The 11,333-nt window shown below is 51.5% G+C and overlaps 3 protein-coding genes across 3 annotated transcripts; 1 reads left to right on the top strand and 2 right to left on the bottom strand.

Moving 5' to 3' along the window:
• Window positions 1–722: 722 nt before the first annotated feature.
• On the bottom strand, window positions 723–1,790 carry PpBr36_05424 (uncharacterized protein; the record flags this gene model as incomplete). Its single annotated transcript, XM_029892580.1, has 3 exons — window positions 723–966; window positions 1,030–1,646; window positions 1,737–1,790. The coding sequence occupies 3 exons, from the start codon at window positions 1,788–1,790 to the stop codon at window positions 723–725; spliced, it is 915 nt and encodes a 304-aa protein (XP_029750398.1).
• Window positions 1,791–4,810: 3,020 nt separating this feature from the next.
• PpBr36_05423 (uncharacterized protein) lies at window positions 4,811–6,125 on the top strand (the record flags this gene model as incomplete). Its single annotated transcript, XM_029892579.1, has 2 exons — window positions 4,811–5,524; window positions 5,619–6,125. The coding sequence occupies 2 exons, from the start codon at window positions 4,811–4,813 to the stop codon at window positions 6,123–6,125; spliced, it is 1,221 nt and encodes a 406-aa protein (XP_029750391.1).
• Window positions 6,126–8,032: 1,907 nt separating this feature from the next.
• On the bottom strand, window positions 8,033–9,784 carry PpBr36_05422 (uncharacterized protein; the record flags this gene model as incomplete). The annotated part of the gene is made up of 4 exons (XM_029892578.1): window positions 8,033–9,183; window positions 9,256–9,393; window positions 9,461–9,611; window positions 9,674–9,784. 4 exons carry the CDS (start codon window positions 9,782–9,784, stop codon window positions 8,033–8,035), a joined length of 1,551 nt encoding a protein of 516 aa, XP_029750392.1.
• Window positions 9,785–11,333: the final 1,549 nt, after the last annotated feature.

Raw genomic sequence — 11,333 nt, 5'->3', positions numbered from 1 at the left:
TAGGTGAGTAAGCCGCCATATAACACTTGACATCACGGAAGCCGGCTTGGCGGTCGGCAGCTAGTCTAGTACGTTAGTGACCAAGCCTAGAAGTGTTGCGTATGTGTAGTTGCTTTAGTATTCAGATCTCGGTTATACTACAAACTTTATCAGTAATACTAACATGTTAAAAGTTTGGAGGGGAAGTGGGTCGTGGTCAAACGTGAAAAAGGAGATCTACCTTACTATGTACTTTTATATTCCCAGTCCCTTTATGTTGCATGATGTAAGTTGATGTATGGAGTAGGTAATATTCAGTTACTATTGAAACAGCTTTGCTTTCTTCCCTTGCTCGGGCCTAAAACTACTTGAATAGGAAGGCAACCACGATTCAAATGACTCGCATGCTCACGATCATCATTCCTAGCTTGGTATATAATACAGTGTACATGACACAAGCCGATTATGTCTGTAGTAGGTAAATCATAGAGTGTAGGTCGTAATGATGATATGGCCGGCTGAGTGCTTGCCCAAGGTTAAGATATCCTTGGTCGGTTTGTCTGAAGCTGTTAGACTCGAATGGAATACACAACAGTGGAAAATCCCACCAGATGCAACGCCTGCATATAATCGCACAACTCTAAAAAACTAAGCCCACAAGTAATAGGTAGCCAGCTAATCGACACCAGGGTCTAGTTTGTAAAAAGCTCTTACAAACTCCCCAAAAGACCAACACACACCCCTCAAACACCAGTCCTCATCGGCTCTTTGATGGCCGTCTCGAGCCCGCTGCGGGTGCCGTGAGCATACTCGAACCACGGCTCGTACACCTTTTCGGTCCTCTTGACGACTTCATTCTTGGGCGCCGGCTTTTCGTGAAAGTAGAGGCTGTCGTAGGCCGTCTCGACGTTTTGGCCCGTTTTGGAGTTTGTCTCATCGTCGATGAAGGTGAAGTAGGCTCTCATCATGCAGTCGCGCTTGGTGAGACTGCAAAAGAAAGGTTCTTGTTAGTCTAGACGGGAGAAGGAAAAAAAAAAAGAGTAAACCTACTGCTCGTCCAAATAGGCCTCCTTAAACCCCGGCAGAATCGCCGTGTCGTACCCGTTGGGCAGCACGCAGTTGATGGTGATGTCGTCGTGCAGCTTGAGCATGGGGGCCATGACGCGCACCCACTGCGACACGGCCGCCTTTGCCGACGAGTACTCGGGGTACGTGGGCAGCGGGAAGAGGCCGGCGATGCTGCCGGTGACGATGATCTTGCCGCCCTTGCCGGGCTTGTTGTGGCGCATGTAGTGCTGCGCCAGCTCCGTGCCGTACACGACGCCCTTGAAGTTGACGTCGGTGCAGCCCAGGCCGGGCTCGGGCGGCACGTCGTCCACCGCGGCGTCCTTGCGCAGCAGGTTGTATCGGCTCGTGGGCCCCTCGTCCACCACGCCGGCGTTGGCTACGAACAGGTCCAGCCGCCCCCACCTGGCCCACGACCGCCGGAAGAGCTCGGCCTGGTCCGCATACGAGGCCACGTCGGCCCGGCAGTATAGCGACGCGTCGCCGCTCTCGTCGAGGCTCTTGGCTATCGCCTCGCCCTGGCTGGCTTCGCGGCGGCCCGAGATGGCGACGTTCCAGCCCTTGGCGCGGAGGTCGCGGGCGAGGTCCAGACCGATGCCGCTCTGACAAGGTGAAGATCGGGGTTTTAGTTGCGGCAAGACACACGAGACTCGGGGTTATTCATGGGCGGGAATAGGGTTTATTTGACGCACGGTGGACCCAGTGATGATGGCCGTCTTGCGGTCCGACGTCGAGGTGGAGGCCATGGTTCGTTTGTATGCTTGGTAGTTTTGTATGGGGGGAGTGGTTAGGTTTAAACAAGGCTGAGTGAGTGAGGTATGAGAGAGAGATCAAATTGCTCTGGATGCTATCCAAAAGATACAAGCATGCAAGTCACTGTCGTTGAGGCTGAGATGACAGGGTGGCGGGTAGGCAAATGTTAATCAAATACTATGCCGTCTCGCAGTAACTATCACTCCCCTCCAAAGGCAACCTCCCCACCGTCCCGCCGCCGTTCACCAGCTGAGGATTGGACCCCTCATAGTCCCCCCCCCTTGACCCGAAGCACATGAAAGAGCCACAGTTTCAGCTCTTTTCGCCTCTCCCGCTTTGCCAGACTAGTTAGTTCTAGCACTGGACAGGGTCTGCAAGGCATCAATGTTAATTTCCATAGCCCAAGAACACGGGCACAGATCCGTCATCTTCATCAGGACGGGATTTGGAGCCTAAAGTGGGAATCGGCCCGCTGGAGATGGCCATCGGGGTTGGAAAACTGGGTTTTCAACCTCGCGCTCTCCCCCTACCGTGACGCCCTCTTTGGCCTTGGAAGATGGGGAATCAGCATGCTTGAATTTGTCTCGGTAGGATTTTTCGTGATATGGATCGACAATTTGGGGACCACCCGAGCATGCCAGGCAACCAGGATACCAGGGTGTATTAGACCAAGGCTCGCAAACACAGCAAAAAAGTCAGGTAACGCCGCCCGGAGAACTGCTTGTACTGTAAAGTGTGAAACGGCTTGACGGATCGACGAGGGGAAAGCTGTTTTTTGCCAAGCGAAAACCAAGCCAAGAACCGTGGGTCCCTATACAGTAGTATTCGGTAGGTAACAGGGCACGCAGACATTTGTCAGGTTGGCTGACAAGGCTAGGCACAAATTACTCAGGAACAAGGGTTTTCCTTCCGTTTTGCCACGAACCACACAGACTCCCGCTTCCGCTGCTGCCAAAAAAAAAAAACAAGTTCCACTTTACACCTTCCACTTTCACTTTCAAATATGGGGGCGAGAGGACGGGAACCAGTGGAGGGTAGGGCAGGCTTCGGGCCGTTGGGGGATCCATTTCCAAACTCTACTGTACGTTGATAACTTCATCCCATCGTCTGCCTGCCATTGCTTTGGTGTGGAAACGGATGAACAGAAACCAGCCATCTAACAAATTGAAACAGAGCCTAGAGCATCTACAAGGGATACCACAAAAAAAAGAAAGAAAGAAAGAAAGAAAGAAAACAAAATGAAGAAGCAAAAAGAAAGAGAAAAAAGTGACAGATGCAACCGTCAACCAAATCAGTGTTGCAATCGATCAGAGAGAGATTCGGGCAAGTAGGTTCCCTAGCATCTCTCTCTCTCTCTCTCCCTCTCCACTACTTGTACAGTACAGTACACCCCATGCCGGGAAACTGCAAGCAGGAGGAGTTGCCGAGATATGTAAGTAAGATGAGCAATGCAAACAATGGAAAGCGATTGGTGTATAAACAACCGGTAATTAACCAAGAGGTCAGATCCGCGCATCTGTTAAATCGGGTCAAACCAGTAATAGCTGAAGAGAAAAAAAAAGGTCCTTTCTTCCATTTGTCCTTTTTTTTTTTCTGTTTGTGTTCCTGGTGGTGGATCTCACTCAATTCCCCCCAGCCTTTCCCCCCCCCTTTTTTTTACGACAGACTCATTCTAACAGGCTGACCGGCTGCTGCAGGACCAGGCATCCGACGCAGCTCAGATGGGGGATGTCACTTTCTAGCGCAGCGTGAGATCTGCACGATGGTCACATAGCCGACATAATCCAACTCAAATGTATCCGTGTATGTATTCCATGACGTCCCCCAAAAAAAATATACAAGAGAAGGAACAAGGCCGCGCCCACTTTACGGACCGGCAGTGAAGTAGGAATTTTCTTCTTCTTCGAGTGCCCCCTTAGAAATTTTGCTTCTTCTTGTTCAGAGGGATAGACTAATAAGGCAGATACGATCGCAGGTGTTGCCGTTAAAATCCGGATTGTTTGCCCCGGACCCAATCCAGTCTCTCTGTAATTAGACCTTGCTTGCATTTGACCCAGGGAATATTCTTCTGTGGTTATCACTGGTCTAGACTAGCTTCTCTTTCCCCATTGTCAACATGGTTTAGGAGAAAAAAAATAATACATGCCGTCCGGTGAAATGGCCGGAGAACACAGAAAACCCACAGCCATATCATACATACTATTAAAACGGTTTTGTTTTATTTTTCTTTAGTTTTCTCGGTCCAATCGGGGGACATGCCCATGTGTGGCGGCACTTTCCTAGCCCCCCCCCCCCCTCCCCGGGCCGGGCCTGGTCCGCAAGTCTCGGGTAGAAAGAAGAAAAAAAGAAAAGAAAAAGAAAAGGGTGCTAGGTTGTTTTTGACATTCCCCTCTCCTCCCTTGCACCATTTTATGCACCTTGGCACACCTTAGTCTTCACAGTGAGACATTGCATATGTGACAAACATGTACAGTATGGGGTGGTGCTTGGTAACGTACGGGCTGAGCAAATGGTAGAAACAAGGGAGAGAGGCACAGCAGAAAGGCCAAGGCACGGGTTCTTCACAGTATGGTTCCGAAGAAAAGAATGACAGGCAGGACAGGCTTGACAGGCTTGACAGCAACGACAGGCATGCACGGCATGGCAGGGAAGCAAGAAAAAAAAAAAAAAGAGCAGATGAGAACTAATACCCATACCACCGAGGAGAGGGGATTTGTTTCTTGTTGTAGGAAAGATCTTCCTCGACTCCCTTACACATATAACCGTTGTATTTATTATCTGACGGTTTTGTTTCCACTATCTCCTTCATTTTGCTCCTGCTCTGAATGAATCATCCGATGGTCTAGAAATAGTGCCGTTGGAGAGGAGGACAAGTCGTTCTTATATTGCTCTTGTCTTCTTTTCCTCCTGCTGCCTTTTGGTTTCTTTTTTTTTTTCTTTCTTTACCAGATCTAGGTTTCCACCTTCTTTCTCAACAACCTCGATCCTACGGGCAAAACAAAAAGAAGCAGCCATGTCGACCCCTAACACGACCGACGGCCAGCCGCAGCCACAGTATGAGCCCATCAGGATAGAAAACGGCGACCAGATCGGCATGCTGGTGGTGTCCATCTTCTGCATGGTGGTGCCGACCATGACGGTGATCATGCGCTTCATGGCGCGGGCGCGGGTGGCGCGCGAGTCCCGGTTCAGCACGAGCGACTGGCTGCTGATCCCCTGCCTCGCGGCGCTGTACGGGCTCAGCGTCGCAAACTTCCTCATGGTGTTCGAGGGCGGCTTCACCTACGAGCAGGCCACCATCCCGACGCGCTTCGGCCCGGACACGCTCGTCGCCTTCTTGAAGTGCATGGCCGCCTGGCCCATCATCTGGAACTGCGCCATCTTCACCTCCAAGCTGTCGGTCCTGCTCATGTACAGCATGCTCATGCCCGTCCGCTCCATGGTCCTGGCCGTCCGCTGCACCGCCGTCTTCCTCGCCCTCTACAACCTCAGCGGCATCATCGCCGGCTTCACCATCTGCCAGCCCTTCAGCAAGAACTGGGACGTGACCGGCCAGGAGCCCGGGAGCTGCGGCGACGTCAGGTTGTTTTACCAGTGGCTGAGCGGCATCAACGTCTTTTGCGACCTGCTCCTCTTCCTGCTGCCCATGCCCGTCCTCTACACGCTGAAGCTGGCCCCGAGGAAGAAGATTGTTCTGGCGGCGCTGTTGTGTGTTGGTGTTTTGACTGTAAGCTTTTATTTCTTTTTCTTTTTACCTTGCTCAATATAATAAAAGAAGGGAAAAAAAAAACTCTGACAAAGTCCCACCAAAAAACAAAAAGGTCATCATCACAATCTACCGTCAAACCCTCCTCACCAACATGGACAACACAAACGTGACGGGAACGACCCTCTTCGCCTTCCTCTTCTCCAATCTCGAGATCGCCTTCGCCGTGATCCTGGCCTGCGTCCCCCTCCTCCGGCCCTTGTTCCGCGGCACGTTCGGCGGCGGCGGCAGCAGCAGCAACAGCAACCCGCGCGGCACCGGCAGCAACACGCTCGTGCCGCCCACCATCGGCGGAAGCGGCGGCGGCGGCATGAGCAGCGGCCGCAAGTCCAAGCCGGCGAGCCGTGGGTTCGCCGAGCTCGACGACGACGACGACGCCGACTCAGCCGGGAGCAAGGTCGAGCTGCAGACGTACGGCAACAAGAAGAACGCCAGCGTCTCCCTGGGCGACAGGGGCGGCGGCGGCATCATGGTGGAGACGAGGTGGGAGGTTGAGAGTCATGAGATTGCGAGGGATGCAACCAACGGCCATGCCATGCACAAGGTTGTCAGCCCTGTATAAACAAACGGAACTGGTCTTTTGGTATTGAGTCTTTTTTTTTTTTTTTTTGTGTAGTATAATTATCACCTATTTTGTACTTATTTTTCTAGGCTGGATATATTCTGTAGCTATCAAATAAGGCGCTGGGGGCACATAAAAGCAGTTGGGTTTCAGGGTATGGACTTGGTCAATTGCTTATAGGCAAACATATAGACGATACTACACACATAAAGATACGACCCGAGTGGCTGTTCTGCATCTGCTCGACAGTCGTCCTGCACCTGCTCGTCAGTCGTCCTGCACCGGCCTAAAGCCCGCAATACCCAACCGGCCCGGAATCTCCTGCTTATACCAAACCTCATTATTTGACCGGCCCATATCAACCTTATTCTGCTCGGCTACCAAACAACAAGGCCCTGCAAAGGGCCTCCAAGTCATCTCCACCGACAGAGATTAGGATGCCCTAGTTTCATGCGGATGCGATCGGCACAACGGTATTCCAAACAGGGCAAGTTGCCGGTGGGTTTCCCGTCATGGGAAGAGGGGAGGGTGGTCCCCCCCCCCTTTGAAAACCCACCAGTTCGGTTAAACATGTGAATACCATGTCGCGGAAACGGCCTCAAAAAGCCCTTGGTTTTTATATTTTCATATCGACTAGACGTAGTGTTGTGCAGTGCGTAGTGGCCATCGCTATCGTCTGTGTATAGCTTGATCCTAGGCCTAGACCCTTATTGTGGGAAAAGAGAAAAAAAAAAAAAAAGGAAAGACTTCGGTCCTGGATTTATCGAGTTCAAAATTACCAAGACTTTTTTGTCTGGTCGAGTTTATACCCCGAACCAGCATTTGCTTCACCGAGGATCTTGGACCAATTTCATTTCCTCTTTAGGTAATCGACGTTTTCGATACCCCGGCTCTGGGAGACTGGCAACCCCCCCAGTCGTGGTCCACGGTAATATTCAACCCCCTAGACAAGGTTAAATACTGTAAAGGAGCTTCAGTGACGAAAATCTCCGGATTACAACCGACTGTTTGCCCATAACTCATCTGCTTGAACCCACATGCCGTCTGGAAAAAAATCAGTAGCAAGAATATTGACGCGAAGGCACAAGCTAATAGATTGAAGATAACAGTCTATCGTCTTCATAGAACTAGGCAGCCACTCATGTAAGATGCGAGCCCAGGATGATGCTCATCAGTCTCTCAACCTCTCTCACAAGCTAGGGATTTGAAAATACCCCTATCCCTGTGAACGTCCCGGCCATGATGGCGGCTTGGTGCTTGGCTAACAATTTGAGCAAACACCGAGGTGGTCCACTCTGCGCCATTCCTGAGAGAAAAGAACGAAAAAAATGGCAGTCAGGTCTCTAACATATTGTGCAGGCTTTGAAAACCATTTTGTTCGTTCTTCAAGCCGTATAGGCCTCCTTGCATGTGTCCATCTCCAGCTTATACGACTTTCCTTCTCTCTTCACCCTCGAGGCCAAGTCCCCGTGGCATCAACAGTGAGTCAACCAGTATACTTGACCAGTGTTCTCACAACCGCAAAAGCCCAGGACGAAACGGTAAGCCGTGATTGTGAGCCATACAACGAAGACATGATACCACTGCGAAACAGAATGATGCGTCAGGTCAGGTAAAAGTATAAACTTTTTCAAGGTTTGCACCACTAGGCCCGGAAGGTGGTAGGAATGAGTAACATGCCAGCTTCCTCATTCCTGACGGCCAGTTGAGTGTATTCAATGAGCCAGAGACTGAAAACCGGGAGAAAACGACAGGACCCAATATGTGTCATATAGATAATTGATATGTGATTGAAATAACGCAGAAAGAACCCCCAGTGCCCGTAAAAAGACCATACCGACAAGAAAGCAAAAACATAATAGAAAAACAAGAAGAAAAAAAAAGTCAATCACTCGAGCTCCCCTCGCTCAAGGCTTCACATCCCATGGCAGAGGGTACGTGCCGACCCAGTCGGAAACCTCGCTCCTGAGCTGCACAATCTCGCTCTCCGTCTCGCCGTTGCCCAGGTACGTCAAAAAGTTCTTGAGCTTGCCAGGGCTCTTCTCGCCCTTGGCCTCGGCCGCTTTCCTGGCTGCCTTGTCGACCCGGACGGCAATGGTCACCGCACGGTCCACAATGTCGGCGACGCGCACAAAGTCGTCCTCGCCGAACCCGCGCGTAGTCATGGCCGGAGTGCCCATACGCAGACCTCCGGGGGTCAGCGCCGACTTGTCACCCGGCACCGTGTTCTTGTTGGCGGCGATGCCGACCAGCTCCAGCACGCGCTCGACGCGAGCGCCGTCGATTCCCTGCGGCTTGAGATCAGCCAGCACGAGGTGGTTGTCTGTGCCGCCCGAGACGATCTTGTATCCAAGACCACCGCCGTTGCCCTTGGCCTCGCCCAGCCGGCGAGCAAACGCCTTGGCGTTGGCGAGGACCTGCTCCTGGTACGCGCGGAACTCGGGCATCTGCGCCTGCTTGAGTGCCACGGCCAGGGCTGCGATGGTGTGGTTGTGCGGGCCGCCCTGGTGACCGGGGAAGACGGACTGGTTGATGGGGCTCTCAAGGTCATACATGACCTCCTCCTTGGTCTTGGGGTTTGTCGAGCGCACGCCCTTCCGGAAGAAGATCATGGCACCGCGAGGGCCCCGAAGAGACTTGTGGGTCGTCGTCGTCACAATGTCTGCGTAGCCAAACGGCCCCGGGATGACCTTGGCCGCGACCATGCCCGAGATGTGTGCCATGTCGGCCAGCATGTATGCGTTGACCTTGTCGCAGATCTCACGCATGCGCTTGTAGTCGATAAACCGGCTGTAAGCCGATGTACCCGCAACGATGATCTTGGGCCGGTAAATGTGCGCCAGCTCCTCCAGCTTGTCGTAGTCTATGTAGCCGGTCGACTCGTTCAGGCGGTAGGGGACCGTCTCAAAGTACTTTGAGATGAAAGAGATCTTCTTGGTGGGCGTCTGGTATCCATGGGAAAGATGGCCACCGTGAGGCAAGTCGAGACCCATCAGGCGGTCGTGGACGCCCATGAGGGCCGAGTAGACGTACAGGTTGGCGGGAGCGCCAGAGAGAGCTACAGTTGTAGAGAGATGTGGTCAGATGGTGCCATTGAAGCGGACAGTGAGGGTGCCGTGTGTGTCGTTACCTTGTACGTTTACTCCCCACTGCTTGTCGTCCAGACCAAACGTCTCCAATGCCCGTTGCTGACATAGCCTCTCGGATTGGTCGATGAACTCATTGCCGCCGTAATACCTCGCTCCAGGGTACCCCTCGGAATACTTGTCTAAGTAACGCCGGTGAGCCCCAAGTCAGCAAAGATACAATTGGTCTCTCACTGCACCGCTACGTACTCTGCATCGGGCTTCCTAGGGCATCCAGCACTGCCTGGGATGTAAAGTTTTCCGACGGAATGAGGTTGATGTAGTGCTTCTGCCTCTGCTTTTCCTTCTCGACGATATCGTACATTGCCGGGTCTGCAGTTTGCAGGTGCGAGGAAAGGAGCTGTGTGTTTCTATTTGTTAGCAGCGGGAAGGCATTCGCAAGTATCATGTGTCCAAACGAACCCTCTGCTGGCTCTCATGCGAGGCCGTCGAGACCATCCTGATGTGCCGGCACACAGGTCCACGCATCCTCAGCGCCCTCGAAGCCGCCTGCCTCATTGTCGGCAATGACATGATTGCAAGCAACAGTCTAGCAATCTCTTAAGGAAAATAAAACAAAATAAAAATAAAAATCCTTTGTATCCCAATTGTCCGGGAGGAATTGAAAAAAAGAAAAGAATCGTTCCGGCTATTCCAAATTGATAACTGTTTGGTTTTGACCGCCTGAAACGCTGCGGTTCTCAGTTTATGGAACAATGATGCATCTATTTCGTTCCACTATCCTGCGTTTAGTAACGGCACTCGGCGCCAGGTCGGGGTTTAGCTTCCCCTCCCCGCGGCCCGCGCGATAAGCAGCAACAGCTCTCCAGTTGTCTCGATTGTACTGCGGATACCCGTCCAGGAAAGACCCACGACTCAGAAGCCAGAAAATGGTCCGTGCTTTTGCTCCGCATGCGCACTACCCAAAAACTCCATTTCGCGATGCACAAATTTTTCAGACTCTTTTTCCTTTCCCTCTTTTCCTCTCCTCATCAACTAAATTGGGGATGATGAGACAGCTCAGACTTCGCAACAGCTCTTCCACCCTGCAGAAATGCACTGGGAGCTTGACGACATGTCCTGGCCACCCACACCACAAGATCAGAGGGGCAATTTGATAGCAATCTGACCCAAACTAGTTGGTTTTCATGCCTTGTGATGGTTCTCGGGCATGGATTTGTTTTGTTATGGCCCATGCGCCAGTTCTTTGGCCTCTGCAATAATTTACCAATATGACTTCGTTACTTTCTTTCCGTTTCATCTGCCATCAGGGAGGGCCTGTCTCGTTATGAATGTCTATCTGCTGTACCTCAAGTCAGTTGCTCATACACACAAGTCATGCCTCAAGCGAGGAGCTTGACTACCCTGTTGAGATGGTCTGAAATTATTCACGGCCGATCTCGGGGATCCTGTGTGAACTTTCGTATCTAGTTGGACACGACAAGAGTCGCTACCTAGCATATTTGAGTGTCCATATGTGCAAAAGATAATTTCAAGTATAACAGCATTGTCAGCGAACTTGGGACTCGCGGTGGGAGGACGTATCTTGAGTTGTTTCCAACCGTCGTCGGCAAACATAAAACATCCACTCGTGATGTTTCTCTGAAATGATTCAAACAGCAAATATGTTCACATTCACAGGCAGCTGTCAAGGAGCTACAACATTCCGTCAAGCCGTACTCTACCCAGATCGTTTCCTCATAACGCCACTGCCAGATCAAACCGAAGTAACCAGGCCACATTTGAGCAAATAAAACATCATGTACAGCTTGGACATCATTGCATTTTTGTTCCCCGTCCTTTTTTCAATGCCGTCCCTGGTATGATGTGGGAGAATAAAAAAGAGATATCAGACCCCTTTCCCCGTCCATCACAAACCGTTCCATGTTGCGTTAAACTGCTCGAAAATGTAGTAAAAAAAGAGAAAACAGACCCAGGCGAAGAGCTCATTGGCGATACTAAGAAAAAGGACCCAAAACCGATTACTCCGAATGCAGGCCGCCAGTCCGTCATCATTCAGTGAAGAGAAGACTGCCTTTGTGATTCTAAGGTTTTCCCCTCGAGAGTTTTTGTGTGTTGCATG

The sequence above is a fragment of the Pyricularia pennisetigena genome, chromosome 6 (genome assembly GCF_004337985.1).
Source record: "Pyricularia pennisetigena strain Br36 chromosome 6, whole genome shotgun sequence".
Classification (NCBI taxonomy): domain Eukaryota; kingdom Fungi; phylum Ascomycota; class Sordariomycetes; order Magnaporthales; family Pyriculariaceae; genus Pyricularia; species Pyricularia pennisetigena.
This window is presented reverse-complemented; position numbering and strand designations above follow the sequence as displayed.